An 18691-nucleotide genomic window follows, 5' to 3' on the forward strand; every position below is an offset into this window, starting at 1 on the left:
ACAAATAACTTCTTAATAGAGATAATGATCACACGGTGCGTCAAGTGTGCCAAAGAGCCCTCCATGAAATCAGAATCTGTCTGATGCTGCACTCTAGTTTTTCTTTAAAACGAAGGGAAAATGAAAATGCCAAATAAAGGAATGTTAGTATAAGAGACAGGAGATAAAATAATCTTGAGTAGAAAGGCTTTCTGAATAAAATGTTTTCTAAAACTAAGGCAAGATACCCTGCTAGAAGCAACTGAGAAACTTGAAATCTGAGTGCAGCTTAGAGGCAGGTTCAAAAGTCACAAATCAAGGACAGAATTGAGAAATAGGCTTGTTATCAACTAAACTTTGACATAAACCAGGACGTGCTGTCTAAGTCTTAGGTAGAAGCATCACTGTGTTTGCAGTGAGAGCGTAAAACTGTCCTTTCAGACTTCTGATGAGATTACACAATAAAAAGGCTGTCACTGTTACCTAAAGCATTAAGCAGCCTAAACAGTGCTGATCTGACTTTGTGAGTAAAATCAAGGCACAGTGTATAGTGCTACCTCTTTAAAGAACCACTGGGAAGATTTCCTTAATAAAGCTCACAGTCTTACCATGAAATTCCACATCATAAAAAGAAAACACAAATCAGGAAAAGAATATTTTAATGGTGTTGTTATATAGCGTGTTAGCTAATTCCAGTGGATCTTCTTCTCTTACTGCTGACATTATCTCCAATATTTGACTAAAACAAAAAACAAGGGATCAACTTACTCAGAATATATTGAGAGGTAATCACCTTTTCGTATGTAAGAGAAGATCTTACACTAAATACCTCTTCTAAGGAAGTTTAAGAGTTATTAGGAAGTTTAAGAGTTATAAAAGTTGCCAGTACTATCCATAGGAAAGCATCACCACTTATTGTCAATTAGAAGATTCTGGAGTTAACTTGAATATAAAGTTATAGGGTCATGTAAATGCACCACTAATGGAACTGTCCCAGAGGGTAGGAGTCCTTAAAACTCTAAGGCATAGCACATTTGTTACTGGATCATAAGCATCTTAAAAATGAAATTTATACTGCACATAAAACAGGTTAAGTAATACCTTTCTACTTTGAATTTAGTTTTATTTATATTGTTTACTATTATAGTATAATTATATTTATAACATATATACACATGTACATATATGTATAAATATATGTACACATATATATACATATACATATATATATACATATATATATATATGTGTATGTATATATTTTTTTATTGGGGAGAATAGGGCCAAAAATTTGAAAGGCACTGCTTACTGACCTAGTCTCTAATGGACAGCAAGGAATGTTCGTGTGCATGCTAAATACATGACAAGTATAGATGGTGTGGCTATGGGAGGGGCTCTAGGCGTGGACTCAGAGCCGGGAGAAGAGCCCAGAGGCTCCCTCTTTGTTTCTTTGCTCAAAATGATGAACACCAGTGGGTTCCTAGGAATATTATGTTTTTATACGTGGATTAGAAAGTAGTAGTTCAAATTAAACCTTTAAATATTCTTTGTCATGAGACTTTTGTTCCCTTTTTGAGGATCCTAATTGTGAATACCCAAAATAAATAGGAATGGGGATTTATGGTCAGCTGGACCTTTAAAAGTTGTCCTCAGTGTACACAACATTCAAATGCATTTTGTGCAGTGAACTCACTGCTACTGACAGAAGGGTGGCGAAGGGCATGGCTGCTCTGCTGAGACTTGGGCAGCAGAGTCATTTACTATTCAACGTCACCTGTGCTTAGCGAAGCACTCTGTTTAGTAAGCCAGCAGTCCAGCAGCCTGGGCAGCCCTCTTTTATTCAGTGGGTTTTTCTGTACTTTCAGGAATAAAGCTACAGTTATTTTTAAATATAGCATTCTGGGGTATTGTGACACTTAAGCTTGTTTTGTTTACTTTTTCAACTGTGGTGTGTGTGTGTGTGTGTGTGTGTACATACGTGTGTACACCCGTACATACATGAGTGCAGGAACCAGAAGAATCAGATTCCCTGGGGCTGGAGTTATAGGTGGTTGTGAGCTGCCCAATACACTGTGCTGGGAACACAACTTGGATTCTCTCCAAGTGCCCTTCTTCTGTAAGCCATCTCTCTAGCTCCTACTGTGACATCCTTATACTAGGCACAGGTATTAAATAAAGTCTAAAAGTGTCTACCCTTCACCTTTCAGTACTGAAATGACAAGCAGTAAAGTCTTGAAAATAAAATGGACATAGACATGGTGATTCAAGACTAACCCATCACTTGGGAGATAGAAGCACGGGGGGATAGAGATTCAAGGTCACCTACTGCTGTACAGCCACTTGTAAGCTGCTTGGGCTACAGGAGACTCTGGCTAAAACAAAAATCACTATTCTCTTGCTCTTAGTCTCCTCAGGTCACGGTGAAATCTATACTAATAAGGCTGGCAAACAAAAGCCCCAAGGATCTGGTCTCACTTTGCTGTCCCAGATTTCTCTTCTACTCACCTCATCCTACTTTCTGCTACACTAAGTACATTGTTTCCCTGACACTGCCAAGGCTCTTCTACAGGCTGCCTTCAGAGCACAGGGTGTTTGTCTTTATCTGACCTGACTCCCAGCCACACTTAGTGACCAAACAGTTAAAATCCAACACTGGCAAAGCCTGCTCCTAGTGTCTGGGCAGACAGTTGCTGACATCTCTGAAGCAGCTTATTGTCTTAGACTGCATCTGCTTGTCTGCTCCAGGGAGCACAGGCTCCTTATCAAAACTCCTGCCACAGTCTGTCCCAGGGCATGCATGTGAGCACAACAGCAATTGCTTCTCTTAGCTAGCCTCAATTACTTGCACCTTTCCTGACACAGCAGGAGCCCTAACGTGTGTTTGAAGAAATGTAAGTCAAAAGGAAAGGAAGGCCTGCGAGTGAACAGTTAATGTGGAAAGCTCAGTGGAGTAGCAGCTGGCACAGATGATAAGTAGCAGAGCAGGTGTATCTCAATGTTTCTACTGAGTGCGATTTTCCCAAGTTCTGCCATGCAGCTAACTGCAAGACAGGCTGACACACAAGCTTTCAGGTCTTAAGTCTGCATTAAAAACTACTTGAAATCTTGTCTTGCAGATTTACAGGAAAATCCAAAAGCTACAAGTTTACAAAGCATTAAGGCAGTAGAGAAAACATACTCTGGCACTACGTCCTCCAAGTAGTGTGCTTGCCAAGTGGCTGTGGCAAAAAGCTTCTTGTCTTTACTGTCTAGGGTCTCTAGTGTCCCCTTAACTTGTCAGACTTATGCGAAATAATGTCTTCTAGATGAATCTGCAAATTCCTCCATTCAAAAAAAAAAGAGAAGTATTTTAGCAAGCAGTACAAAGAGTCCTTGCCTCAGGCTTTAAAGCCTGAGCTCAAGACTCTGCCAAAACCAACATGTTAAATAAAAGAAACCCTTATGTGTATATAAAAGGACACTCAATTGACTTCTCTGCCTGCTGAACTTTAGACCTGCCTTATACTCTACTTACTACACAGTACTTTTTTCAAAGGCACATTTCAAGACATACTCTAACAATCTGTGATATTAAACCTTATAAATGTTAGGGGGAAGCCTATAGTGGCAAACCACACTTAAACCAATATAATCTAAACTTATTCTGGATAGGTGCCCATAAAATGATCTGACCAACTTTTCCTGTTTGCCCAGAGATTCTTCAAGCTGCCTATGTATATCCCATTCTGGATTACTGCCTTTGGGGGCTGAGGAAAGGACATGTTACCACTTGTCATTTCACTGTGAGGTTTAGAGACCTATGTTGTCTTCCTGGTTGCTGCTGTTGTCCACATTTAATATGCAGATAACCATCAGGCCATAGTTGAAGGTCAGCCAACTGGTTATAAACAGTGGCAGGAGAGGTGCATTAGAGCACCTCTGTGGTAAGCTTTGAGGTCTTTTCCTTTTCCTACAAAATGACAAAGGAGCAGAACCATAGACTTCTCACTGAGGCAGTAACATTTGGATTAAGAGGATGGGAACCTCAGAGATGACACATATTCCAAACCACTATTCACATGGTTTTTGACTTTGGGCCAAGTGCCAAGGGATGGCTTATCACACAGCCCAGTGCTAGCTCCTAGGAACTATCGTGAACCGAGCGGATGTCAGCAGTCACCTCTGATGACCTCGAGGTCATCAACAAACCAACTTACACTATGTGGCAGGGCTCATTCCTGTCTTTTAAACAGCACCCGGCTTCCCACTTCTTTTTGGTAGGAAATGCGGTTTTTATATATTTTGATCCAGCATGTGTACTTTTAACTCCACACCAAGGTGCATCTAGAGTCATGGGAAAGGGAGAAAAGTGTTAAGGAAGGGATTTACTTTTCTAAAACTTTTCATGAACTGGTATATAACCTAAAATTACAAAAATGAATGCAACAGAAAACAGTTCTGAGGAAAGCTTAAAATCCCAACCTATACTTTAAAGACTGATTTGTATCTACTTCCTTACTAATGTGGCTAGTATATGACATACTTTGGGGAAAAAAGAAATGTTGAAGAAGTATCACTGACACACTTCAATGTTTAAGCCTGCTCTGTGCTCTACTGCACGTGAGAGCACCGCTGACTCATGCGTGGTCGTGAGTACCAGCCTTTCCCCAGGCCAGCGCACTGCTTGCACATTAGATAGGCTCTGTGCAGTTGCTTTTGTGACTGCCTAAGGAGATCAAGTTAGTGTCTCTAGAGTGGCTCAGTAGAGAGACTTAAAGCTGCAATCCTTTGAGTTACAGGGGATCGGTCCAAGTACTAGATTTTAAACTTATTTTAAGAGATAACATTCTAAAATCCTATACTATTTCAATTGCTGCTGTTTGTTTTTAGAGGCTATAGAATTAAACCACTATAAAAGAGTATCTCAGAGCCCTCATTAAACTGCTTAAGGGACTCATTTCGCTAAATTTTCATAAGTACGATTCTAGTGCACAGATTCTGCCCCCTTTTATAAGTTTTGAGGTTTGGCCAAACTGAAAATAAAAATAATCTGTAATTACTTTTCCATAAATAATAACCTCTGAAAATCTGATTCAATATGGAACTTGAATTTCTGGAAACTTCTACTTACCTGTCTCAATCATTAGTTTTTCACTAGGTATTGACTTCAGAACTTCCAAATTAGCTTCAGTTTTCAGAGAGCTTGAAGACAGTATTTTAAAATGATATTTAGTGAATATATCCTTACCTTTTACAGAACCCATATTATGGTCAACTTCAAATCAACCTCTACTTTTGTCCCTTCTGTAACATTTAAAAAATATTATTTTTACTTCTGTGTGTATGCATGCACATTGTGTATGAATGTTGTGTGAATAGGTACTCCAGTGGCTAGTAGATCTAGGTCCTTTGAAAGGGCAACAGGTGGACTTAACCACTGAGCCACCTGCCCAGCTCCCACATACTACTTTAATGTAAAGGTTGATGTAACAATGGAGTTAGAATGTGGCATATTGAATATACATTGCTCTTAGGAGATTGTTTTTCATACTTATCAGTTGACATTTTAATAAACTTTATTGGCATAAGTAAGATTTTAAGTTACAAAAGAGATATTTGTGTAACTTAGAATGATCTGTTAACTTTCACTTTTTAAACTTATTTTCAGCCACTGTAACAGACCACTCCTGCTTCTACGGCCTCACTGTCCTGTAAGAACAGACTTCCATATTTGCACCCTCACTGCCCACGGTCAGACTCTAGTTCTTGAAGGGCCTTGGCCTCAGGCCCTGCTTTGAGATAACGAGATGGCATGGCCATAAGCAGTGAACCTTTTGTGGTTAGAACAGGATGATGCCATTTCTGTGAGCATCACTGACAGTTATCTTTTCAGCTAGGTGTCCAGAAAGAAAGCATGGCCAGACCCAGCTCGCCCAAGACACAAGTGGGAATGTAAATGCTTTAGATTGCCAGCAAGTTTTACAATGAATCAGTATTCAAAGTGATGAGAAGTACTGTCCTTGTATTAAAAAAATAAATCACGGGGTTGGGGATTTAGCTCAGTGGTAGAGTGCTTGCCTAGCAAGCACAAGGCCCTGGGTTCAGTCCCCAGCTCCGGAAAAAGAAAAAAAAAAAAATCACAAATTCACTGTAAAGACATTTTAGAACAATTTTAGGCCTGTGGCTAAACTGAACAGAAAGCAGAAATCACACCCACCCACTCCCACCCCCCATGTAAGCACAGCCTCCCACACACTAAAGCCAACACAGTGTTTACATGTGTTATTGATAAACCCACCCTGACACATCACCACCTCTGAAGCCCATGTTGTAATGCTGGTCACCCCTGACTCATCCTCTGTGGGACTGCAAATTTCTTACAAAGTAGTTTCACTGCTTCCCAGTCTGTGTGCTGTGTATTCATCCCTACTTTCTTGGTCCTGCAACACTGATGTTTTTACTGTCCCTTGATAATCACTGCACCCAACAACATTTTTCAGTGAAACTAGTAGCTGCCTGTTACCCTACTCATTGTTATAAAGCAAAACATGAAAGGAGAAATGGTTAATAACTTAATTGCTAAGTGACGTAAATGTTAAAGGCCCATAAAGAAACTCTCAAACAGATTCACCCAAGAAATATCCCATAAGAGGTAACTAGAATGCAGTTAGGACAGGAAAGGGTGAAAGCACAAGGGAGGGAATGAGGGACACCCAGCCCAGCAGGAAGGTGGAATTAAAGATGTAGACTGAACTGACAGTCCCCCTTTTATCTCACTCTGCTCCAGAACACTCCATGTACATTTACAAATCTCTCACCTACCTTCCTAGCAAAGATCACAAGATATCCTTCTAGAAAAAGATAACCCCAAAAAGGTCTCTACGAGAGCTTGTGCGAGACCCCACTGTGGAAAAGCCCAGCTGTGACCTAACCTGCCAGTTGACTGACTCACCTAGAGCTTCCAAAAAGTTATTTGTGATGCGATTTATATAGTCCAGGCTGTCCTCAAACTTGCCTTGTGAGGCTAGCCTTTTAAATTCTTACTTCAGCTTCAGTGGCATGTACCACTATGTCCAGCTATAAGGACTGCCTGGCATTTGAAGAAAGTCACCATCAAGAGGCCAACCACGTGAGGGAGACAGAACCACAATAAAAGCAACCGAACAGTTAGAAACAGTTAGAAATCTGACTTCCAGCTATGGTGTCTTCAGACAGAAGGCCCTCACTCCATCTGCTAGGACTATGCTAGAGGAGAGATCTTCAGAGCTAGAAATGAAGGCTGGAATATATTTCATCTTAAAAAGTTGGAAATAAAGTAAATTTTAGAAGGTGATAAAGTAGAAATGGAAATTATAGAAAAGATAATATCAGCTATCTGAGTTATCCCCCCTCCAAAAAAAGAAAAAGAAAAAAAAAAAGGAAAGAAAAAAAAGCTATTCCCAGGAGTGATTAAGAAAGAAAAGAAATGAATAGAAAGGAAAGAAAAGAGGCTCCAGCTGTTTGGGGACAGTACTAGAGTAGCAGGATGAGTGACCAAAAAACACGACATAGTCTCCAATATCAAAAAGACATCTGAAATCTCATATAAACTAATGTAAACCCTACACAGGTAAAGCAGGACTGGGGCTGAGTGGCAATCAGATGTCACCAGCATTGGAGCCCACCTCTGGAGAATCAGAAATGGGTTCCCCTTTCTTTCATTAACTATCCAAGCACACTTCTAAGAATAAAATAAATCCATTTCCAAATATGTAAAAATCTTTATAAAAAAAGTTACTTCTCATGAACATTGTCTCAGGAAGCAGAGAGTTCAGTAAACCAAGCCTGACAGTATGGTAGCTAACATCTGTAATCCCAGCACTGGTGGCTGAGGCAGCAGGATAGTCAGGGTCATTATCATCTACACCAGAGTTTATCTCAGAACAAACCAAAACCATAAAACCCACACCAGAATGCATGAGAACTGGAGAAACAAAACTATGGGGGCTCTATCCCAGATGAGACAATAGTCCAGACAGAAGGGCCTGGAACTAACACAGTAAATGGGCTTCCTCAGAGAAAACCAAGTAAGGCATTTGCATGGAGCCATAGGAAGGACAGCGACTCACTGTAGCCTAGGCCACCCTACAATTCATGATCCTCCTGCTTCAGCCTCCCCAGTGTTGAGATTACAGGCTTAAGCCACTGCGCCTGGCTGTGCTTCAAGTTTTGAGGCCAAGGAAATATATGAGGCTAATTACTCCAAAAGTCAAAGTGTGGCAGGTGAGCACGGCTCACCACATGGGCAGCAGAGAAACAAACAGTGACAACATCACCAAACCCAGAGTCCTGACATCACAATGGAAGGAAGACAGGGAACAGTATGGTGTGTGTCTTAAGGACACAGACAAAGGCGGGCATCAGAGTTTAGAATATATAAATGTTACACGGATGTATAGCAGCAGATACCTAAGCACTTGTCTCTGCAAAATCTGGGAGGCATGCTGGGGGAGGGAGCAACAGCTGCTTCTCTCAGGATGTGTATATTGTTTGACAATCGGTGTATAAACTTAACCATTACTTAGAATAATCGTGGGGTATATCTATACGAATATGCAACGTCAATATTGTGTTCCCCGAAGAACAGTATATGGTCACCAGTGATCACTGTAAGGGCAGCACTGCAGAGGGAAACTTATCTTCACTGACTTCCTAAGAAAACAACTATAGAAAAACGCTAACATATCTGACAGAAAGCAAGGCCAGGACCTTGCTGTACTGGCTGACCTGTGAGGAGGTCTGAGGTTTAGTGTGGAGTTACAGAGGAAAGGTCACTGAGCAATGAGCCAGAGGACAGGTTCTCACACTCGGGGTAACCTTACACCTGTTTCCTAACGTCTGTGGCCTAAGAAATACACATGACTGCCACAGGATACTCCTTTCCGTGGCCAGCATGTGTGCGGCATCACATACAAAGCTGTGACTATGTCTCTGGAAAAGCACGAGATAACCTGAGTACAAGCTGGACAGCTGAAGACCTGCTGACCGCAACACAAGTCGGTTAAGGCAGCAAAATAACGTGTAAGGACTGAAAACAATCTACTGTTCAATTTCTTCATAAGTAGTTACTAAAATTCCCAAAGATCAAACATACAGACTGTAATACGAATAAACTCTCAACAAGACAACTTAAAGACTCTGATAATATAAAAATTAAGGAAAACCAAAACAGTGTGAGAACGTACCAACCATTAAATCCTATATAAAGGTCCAAGTCAATCAAAGCAGCCGCTGCTTCCTTCGTACCATCAAATGAATGCACCTAGGGATGTACATATACTATTTTATTAAAATATTAAAACACGAAATAGCAGTGCTCTACTTTCCAGGCAAAACCATACAGGGTGTGGGGGGGGGTTTCACAGGTCTTTTTAATATGGTAGTCCCTACCATGCTTTTCTTTCAAACCAGACTTGATAATCACAATCTGTCATTATTTCTGGTGACACAAGCAAGAAGTTGGCTGCCTAAGGTTTCTCTGCAGCTGGGGTTGTAACTCCAGCTCCAGAGGATCTGATGCATGCTTCTGGCCTCAATGAGTCTTTCTGTGTACATGCGTGCGTGCGTGCGTGCGTGCGTGCGTGTGTGTGTGTGTGTGTGTGTGTGTGAGAGAGAGAGAGAGAGAGAAAAGAGAGAGAGAGAGAGAGAGCGTAAGACAGAGACAGAGAGACAGAGAAAGAGGGAGACGGACAGTGGGCAGGGGAATGTGTGTACATGAAACACAAATAAGAAAGTAAAAGAAAAGGCCATCATTCCATTATCCACATCAGTAAACAGGCAACAAAGACTGAGACCTTTTTCCCTGCTTTAGGTCTATGTGTGTAATCAAGACCCATAACTAACAGTAGGGCTCCTTTAGTAATGAAGTCATATCGCCAATGTCCATGGATAACTATGTTATACAGCTGCCGACACGATTTGTAACATCAAATGGATGAAAGCATTGAAAATTACATGGGGGTCAGCAAGATAACTCACCAGGTAAAGGTGCTGAGCCCTCAACGTGTCCAGTGCACAACAACGACGAAAAATTCCTTCACTAATATAAAGATAATTTAAACTGTGATCTCTTAGAAACCAGTTCAGAGAACTATTTATTACTTTAGTTAGCAATTTGTTTTATTAAAGCCAAATATTTTGGTTGCCTTTGCTGTTCCTGGTATTAACTTTTTGAAATTATTGACTCATCCAAGTAAGTCTTACTTAGAAATAAGGGTGAGTGAGTGGTGGGGTCTAGAATGACAATGCATGGTGTCAGTAATGCCCAGGACAATAATTAGAGCCTTTCTCAACTCCTAAGCATAGCTGCCAACAGGAAGATTACAGAGTCAGTAAACTACAGAGATGTGCAAAGTAACATGAACATGACAGCAAGGCAGAGCACCCACATCACTAGTGGGCTGCAGTGCCACACAGAGCTAAGCCCCAAAAATAGATGGTGACAGTCAGCAGCATGGCTGACTGGGTCAGTCCTGATGACCAACCCCTGCAAGTTATTCTCTGACCTCCACACAAACACATGGCACATATGTGTACATGTACACACACACACACACATACACACACACACACACACACACACACACGCACACCACACACATTAAATATAATAAAAATCACATGTGTGTTCCTCAAAATTCCAAAAAGAAACATGTAAAAGTATCCAAGTAAAGCAACGTATTACTGTGAAAATTTAGGGTTAGGTCAACTTTCAACTTTCTACTGGCCCATAGAACTGTGACTAAAATACCTAAATAACAATTTTTATCCCCAAAGATGGTCATTGAACCTCTCCTGAATTGTATATGAAATTTTGTATACGTGAGCATTTTTTTAAGCACAGATTATCTACTTGAGCCCATGACCTGACTGACTAGAAACCACTACCACAGCCATCAGAGTGCAGTGACAGTAGAGAGATCAAAAGAATGACTACCAGCTAGCAAATTAGGAAAGGAAACCTGAAAGAAACAATGGGATGTTTTAAGACACTGTAAAGGTTGGCTTATGTTTCCCTTAAAATTTAAGAAGAGCACCAAAAAGGACAGTGCTGGGAAAGCAAAGACAGTTACAGAGTACAATTCACATTTGTTTCTAAGCAGAATCTGGTACTCACTCATACTTTAAGCAAAAGAAATGTAATTCAAAGTATTTGTATACCATCTGGCCCATAAATCTTATAGCAAATTTGTATGTCTTTCAACCAAGAGCCTCAATCACTTTACCTCTGCTATCTGAATTAGCTGAAGCCAACCTTAACAACAAAGACATTCTTATCTATCCCATATTTAAACAAGTATTGTACACTTACCACTCCACCCACACACCGATCTCTATTTCTTCTCATAATATCTGTGAATTAAAAGGAAAATTCAGGCAAGTGGCCTAATTGCCTCACAGTTTTTAAATTGTAATGATATTTCATTTTTAACTCACCCAAAAACTCAGTATGTGAATTTCGACAATGAAGAAACATTGGTAATTTTGTTTGTTCTGACAATTCAAATTGTTTTTCAAAATATCTGCAAAGCAAAAAAAATTACCACACCAAAATTTTTATTTTAGCATGAGACATGTATCAAATAATTTTTGACTAAAGGAATTTTATTATCTGGAAATGGCAATATGAAAGTAGTGAATTCAGATATTAAAAACATCAGGGGGTTGGGGATTTAGCTCAGTGGTAGAGCACTTGCCTAGGAAGCGCAAGGCCCTGGGTTCGGTCCCCAGCTCCGAAAAAAAGAACCAAAATAAATAAATAAATAAATAAAATAAAAACATCAGATTCTTTCCTGCTACTAGGGATGCTTCATTTACCAGAATTACAAACTTATTTTCACAATGCCTTTATTAACTTATATTTGAGTTTTTAAATCACCTTTTCCAATTCTGTTGGGCTGGAATACACTAAAGTAATTTTGTTTAGTTGAAGTGAGGTTAGAACACAGAAAGCCTTGAGAGAAAAGACTAAGAATTACTAGTAGTGGCTAGGGACAGGGCCGGAGTGCAGTCCTTGCCCAGCATGCACAAAGCCCTGGGTTGAATCTCCAGCGCTACATGAACGCAAGGGTGGTTGATCAGGACTGTAATTTCAGCAACCGTGAGGTGGAGACAGCCATTAGAAGTTTAAGGTGATCTTCAACTACCTAGTTAGCTTGAGGTCAACCTGGGCCACATGAAACCTATTTCCAAAAAACCCCAAAACACAAGAAGTACGAGCCACCTATTCCACAGCCACTAACGTAGTACATATGCCAACATCCAGTGTGCCATATCACTGAGTAAATATCACCATGGACAACTCCATGGCCCAGCCGCATGACCAAGTCACAGTTTTACAGTTCCATAAGAATAGCCAAAGATCTAAGTCACTAAAATTAACAGAAGCATGCTGGGCAGTGGTGGCATATGCCTTTAATCCCAACACTCAGGAGGCAGAGGCAGGCGGGTGTCTTGAGTTCAAGGCCTGCCTGGTCTACAGAGTGAGGGCCAGGACAGCCAGGGATACAGAGAGAAACCCTGTGTTAAAAAGCCGAGAACAAAATAAGTAACAGAAGGACATATAATGTGCCCTGAGAATTTTATGTAATTCAAGAAAAGAAAGATCCCTAAATTCAAGCTAGACATCAAGAGGTCATGGGGGTGGGGAAAGGTGGCGGGAGAGTATGGAGAGTAGCTAAGAGCAATGGCTGCATTTCCAGAAGTCACAAGTTCACTTTCCAGCACCCACAGATGCCTCACAACTACGTGTAACTCCAGTTCTAGGGAATCTAATGGCCTCTTCTGGTCTTTTCTGGTACTCCACATGTGTGACAGAGAGATGCAGGCAGAACACTTACATAAAAACAGATAGATATTTAAGAAGTCATGTGGGGGCTGGCAAAGTGGCTCAGCAGGAAGGGAAGGCACCTGCTGCATGGTGAACCCGAGTTCACCCCCAGAACCCACATGGAAGAAGGGCACGGGAACTCTATGTAGGAAGTTGCCCTCAGAAACCACTTGCACAGCATGGCTGCAGGCTCCCTCACAAAAAGAGGAAAGTAAGAAACATTCCATGTGGCAAAACAAATCGAAACACTGTAACAGTACAAACCGAGGATAAGAGGTATATAACATCAAATAACTGGCATCTTTCAAAGGAAAACAAACAAAACCGACCACCAAATAACATGTAACAGAGCAGAACTGACAACTGTCAAAACTTTCATCTGCGCATTTTATCAACGCTCCGATTTCCTCCAGTTGAATAACTGCTTTCTGAGAGCTTGGGTCAACACTAAGGACAGACTGAAAAGGTCAGTGTCAGAGCAGCTGTTACCAGTGAGGGCTGAGGCTCCAAAACAGTGAGTGACACAGAAGCAGTGAGCGTCTCCCAGCTGGCTGACAGCCGGGCCAGCCTCATCCTTGCCCAGGCTACCCTAAATATCCCAGGGATCATTCTGAAATCTTGTCTGATATCTGCTTTTTAAAAAAGACCTACACAGTATCAACATTTTAAAGCCCCAAGAAAAATGCAAACACTCCAATGCAAATTCCTCCTACATAAGAAAAAAAGAACTCCGATATACAAAGGAAGAAGTGTAATGGGACAGCGAAGTTAGACATACTGCTAGGACTCAAGATAAACTTTCCATAACCAAGCTAGTCAGGTCTTTTCCTCGTTTCCATTCTTGTTCAGGGATGGAGAACTGGCTCAGTGGTTAAAGAGTACTTGCAAAGGAGCAGTATTTATTCAGTTCCCAGCACCCACATGGTGGCTCACAACTGTCTGTAACTGCGGCTACAGAGACTCTGACATCATCTTCTAACTCCCCTATACGCATGCACAGACACAGTGATAGAATTTTTTAAGCATTTCTCAAAGGCCACAGCTGGTATTTCCTTTCGAAGCTCTAATTATTGAGTACCCAGTCTGTCTGGACATGCCACTATGGGTTTTACCCATCATAGACTGGAGAGCTGTGCATGTAGACAGGCAGGGAATAGCAAGACTAAGTCACACTGCAGGCCAGGCCCGCTCACTGGGGACAGTTCACTTTAACCCCATTATAGGTGTATCCACTTACCATTTCTCACATTCAATAACTATTGTACACTGAAAAGGGGGGAAATGTGTTTTATAAAACCAACAAATCATACAGTAGGATAATGTTTCAAAAATGCTACAAAAATGTAGATTGAAGCCAGGTGTGGTAATGCATGTCTTTAATCCCAGCACTCAGGAGGCAGAGGCAAAGGCAGAGGCAGAGGCAGGAGGATTTCAGTGAATTCATGTAGTGAGTTCCAGGACAACCTGGGCTATAAGGAGATAGTGTCTCAAAAAGCCAAAACCAAAAACAACAACAAAAAATTGGAAAAAAGAAAGCACAGATCAGGGGCTGGGAGGGGGCTCACCATGCACTCACGAGCACCTGAGTTTGATATCCAGTAACCATGTAAAAGAGAGCCCTAGGTCCTAGGGAGGGACCCTGTCTCAACAATATGACGGAGCGCTCCTGTGGAACGACACCCAGGATTGACATCTGGTCTCCATACGCACACACATGCATGTGTGCACACACATATGCACACAAAGAACTGACCAAGATCTACATTCTTCCAACAATAAGTTCAATAGCAGATATTAAATTACAGCCCTTTTATCCATGTAGGAAACAGAGAGACAGAGACTTCTTCCTTATTAAACCTTTACTAGACACCAGAGGAACTGCACAAGCAGATCCACTGTGTTCCTTTGACACACTGGAAGACACTAATCTGCTGCCTATCTTCAGTACACTCAGGTAAATAAACTGAAATTGATGGACACAGAAGAGGTTAGCCTATGCCAGGGGAAGGCCAAGTGGGACAGGGGGTCCCTGGGTATCTGTCTCTTTGACAACGATCCAGATAAGATTATTACTACTTTAGACAATTTAAAATCTAGTTAAAAACTGCCAACTGATGTATCTTATCAATGTTTTCACTGTAGTTTGTCCTTGAGTATCCTCTTTTGAGGAGACCTACGTTATGCTGTCATCTCAGAAAGGCTTCCTAGACTACCTGTAGACGGCTCTCCTTCTATCCCCCAACCATACACTTACAAATTTTTAATGGTGGTGGTAGGAACTGAACACAAGTCCTCAAGTGTACACACCTTCCTGATAGCACTTACTAGCCTAGTATACTTAGGGACTGTGTTGTCAATAAAGGCCAAAGACCCAAGCCTATCTCTTACCACACTGAGGAGGCACTCGGCAATCACGTACAGGACAGACTGGGGACATCTGATGCGTGTTACAGCATAATGTATACCCTGCTGTACATCCTGAGTTCTAACACTGACTGATGACGGAAGTTCTATCCAGAGCATTAGACAGAACTTATACTATCAGTCCTTTCATGGAACCAAAATGAGTCTGCAACATGCAGGCTGCATCTGAGAATCACTTTTAACTTATTCTAAGAAAAGCCACACAGGGAAGACAATCGTGTGGAGCTCTGCAACAGCGCTTGTCATGAGCTGAGGCTTGCCCGTCTGTGGCCCAGGGGGCTCACCCTGGCCCAGGCAGACACAGCAGAGGAAGGATGGCGTGAGAAGCCGGAGACAATGGGCTTCTGTCCAGTGCAAATCTGTGCACTTTCTAGGTTAGCTGAACTGATTACCTGGTGTTCAAGAGACAGAGTCATAACATTACTAACATTCCTGGCAGGTATGATGTGGAAAGTCCCTTAGGTGGCATCGGATGTCACAGATGCCATCACCCCATCCCCCACCCCCATTACAAAGTTTATTTAGAGATAATTTGATTGGGATTCTTATGTAGTTTCCACCACCACCAAAACGTGTGTATAATATACAATGTGTCCTTTGTTTCTCCATTCCGATCCCATCCAATGGCTCCTCAGTTGGGGATAGTTATTACATGCAAACATGTATGGACTGTGTTTCACTTAACTTTTGATATACGCCAGGGAAAACATACACACCTTGGTATCTAACCCCACATGTCCAATCGATGTTATTTGGAAAAAATAAAAATCATTCTTAGGAGTTTACAACCATTTTCAAAGTCAACAAATTTCCTTACTTGAGCTGAGTATCTTTGGGACAAAACTGAAGTCGGTCAAAATCTTTAAAAGATAAAGAATAATAATCACTCAGGATTTGAACATAACAAGTAGATATTTTCAAGTTAATATTAAGTGGTGAGGTTGGCACTCACCAAGTCCACACTCCCCTATTGCTACAACTTTTCCTTTGTTGTTTTCAGCAAGGTGCAGCAATCCTGCTAAGTACTGGTCAGGGCTGTCCTTCTCAAACTCATCACATCTCGTGGGATGACACCCCACTGTACTGAAAAACATGTCTAGCAGAAAAACACATCTTAGGTTATTTTCAGGATTTTTTTCATCCATGTTAACATTTAACACAAAAACGAGTGAATGAATTAATTTTAATTGAAGCCACAAACAATTCAAACGTCCAGAATCGTGTGCATCATTCAAACATTTTTAAAATGTTAAAAGTGGGAGATGCATATAAAAACTGACTTTGTATATTAATAAAATAGTCAACTCTTTACACAGCTAGCCATTTAACACACGACTTAGGATAGAAGTGAAGTAATTTCTCTCTATTGTTTTAAAGACAGGATTTCTCTGTGTAACAGAGGCCTTGCGGTTCTGGACTCTCTAGACCAGACTGCCCTTGAACTCATAGAGATCTGCCTGCCTCTGCCTCTGTACCACTACACCCACCTGTGAAACGATTTCTTAAAATAACCTAATTTTATCTTTTATATCCACTGTCTACATGGCAATACAATTCATATATTTAATATAACAGCCACAATGTGCCTCCATTAAAAAGGTTGACAGTAGAGACCGGATAAGTGCTGATTGCTCTTGCAGACGATGAGAGTCTGATTCCTGTACCAGACAGCTCACAGCTGCCTGTAACTGCAGCTTCACGGGAGTCTGACATCTCTGGCCTCCGTGGGCACCTGCACTCATGTGTACAACCTATTCACACACACACACACACACACACACACACACACACAAGCATACCATAAAAATAATTGTTAAAAATTTGAAAAGGTTAATAGTAGGAATGGCTTAAAGAGAAGGAAAGGGAATCTCTTTTGCTAATAAAAAAAAAAAAAAAAAACACCTCACATTGGAAGTCAGACTTTAGTATTTTAATAGCCAGGAACACACAGCAGAAGCGCTGGGAGAATGGGTCAGTACTTGCAACTGAGCCCATGAGGGTAGAGAGCCTGCCACAGGAAGCGGTAGACAGCCCTTTAAAGAAGAGGAGGAGGGGGGTTGGGGATTTAGCTCAGTGGTAGAGCACTTGCCTAGCAAGTGCAAGGCTCTGGGTTCGGTCCCCAGCTCCGAAAAAAAAAAAAAAAAAAAAAAAGGAGGAGGAAGGGCAATAATAAAGACAGGGGAGGGTTTCCAAACAACAGCCGTTAGAGGTTACAAAGTATGAAAGAAAATCTCCCTTTGTACTTCAAAAAGTCCCAGGAAGATGATGGTTTTCATGTTTAACATTGAGAGTCAATGTAGCCTGAAGAGAATGATGCATTTTATAAAGATTGCTATAAAAACAGCTTTTGGTAAGATTTCAGACAAAAAGAAACACAGCTGTATTTTGAAAAAACTATGTGGATGCCTAATCTCTAGGTGTCTAGCAAGGTATGCATACAAAAATACTATATGAATGTCAAATAAACTTTTAGGATTTTAAATAAGCGTGAAGTGTCTGAGCATGAAGTAAGCAGCCAGAGAGTAGCATATTTTAATTGTGTTAGCGTGTGTTGAGGAGTGTGCCCATGGAGACCAGAAGAGGATGCCACATCCCCTGAGCTGCTCGTCTCAGATGCTGGTAACTGAACTGGATCCTCTGCAGGAGCAGCAAGTGAGTGCTCTTACTCTCTGCCAGCTCTCTAGCCCGGTAAGTAACATATTATATTGTTACCTCAACTCATGGGGCCTCACACAAAGTCTGATTCACAAAATAAATGTTCCATAACAATGATCCTTCTCAATTTAAGTTAAAAGATTTTAAATAAAAACAATTCATATCAAACATTAAAATATGCACATAAAAACTCTACATCAGAATGACTTGAAGATAAATTATGTATGTAGGTAACTTTGCTATTATTTACTGAAGTAATCATCTTAAGTACTATAAGACTTTATTGAACATCTGATATACCAAAGAGTACTCTAATCTTTGTCATCTTAAAAGCATGTTCCACTGAAATCAATTTATTTTCCTGTATGTCTCTGTCAGGAGTGACTGTATTTGTACCTGAAGCAGTTCTGAGAAAGACTTCTTCCTAATTAAGCAATTCACATTTGTTTTGGTAAAAGGAATAAGAGGGTACCATTTGTTTGTGCCAACCGCAGTGCATCTTTACTGTCTTGTAGACTTCCACCTGTGATCATAAACTGGAATGGCAAAAAGTAAAAGAAGTGACTTCCAGGGACCAAACACCTTCCCTCCAGGTCACCGCAAGGTGTTCTTCCCCCTCCCCCCACTCCTTTATGGTCATGACGAAGATCATCTCTACAGAGTACTACCTGATTTCTGCCCATGTATACCCTCCCCCACAGGAGTCCTGTGTTAAAAGTAGCATGCATTTACATGTTTGTCTCTATTAGTGACAAATTCTAAGTCTCTTGAGGATACAATTGTTCT

The 18691-nt window shown here is 41.0% G+C and overlaps 1 protein-coding gene across 4 annotated transcripts in view; it reads right to left on the minus strand.

Annotated features, from left to right (window-relative positions):
* Positions 1-90: 90 nt before the first annotated feature.
* Positions 91-18691, minus strand: part of Tatdn1 (TatD DNase domain containing 1) — a 30997-nt gene continuing 12396 nt past the window's right edge. The window contains exons 4-12 of one of the 4 annotated variants that reach the window (XM_032915809.1): positions 18378-18441; positions 16203-16346; positions 16068-16110; positions 11434-11519; positions 11309-11349; positions 9183-9259; positions 5090-5160; positions 4176-4302; positions 91-718 (exon numbers count right to left, since the gene is read on the minus strand). In XM_032915809.1, coding sequence (XP_032771700.1) covers positions 622-718; positions 4176-4302; positions 5090-5160; positions 9183-9259; positions 11309-11349; positions 11434-11519; positions 16068-16110; positions 16203-16346; positions 18378-18441 — 750 coding nt within the window. In that variant the 3' untranslated portion in view covers positions 91-621. Of the gene's footprint in view, positions 719-4175; positions 4303-5089; positions 5161-9182; positions 9260-11308; positions 11350-11433; positions 11520-16067; positions 16111-16202; positions 16347-18301; positions 18323-18377; positions 18442-18691 lie in introns of those variants that run through there. The other 3 variants (XM_032915806.1, XM_032915808.1, XM_032915807.1) reach the window with 3 other exon arrangements.

Source organism: Rattus rattus, chromosome 1 (assembly GCF_011064425.1).
Source record: "Rattus rattus isolate New Zealand chromosome 1, Rrattus_CSIRO_v1, whole genome shotgun sequence".
NCBI lineage: Eukaryota > Metazoa > Chordata > Mammalia > Rodentia > Muridae > Rattus > Rattus rattus.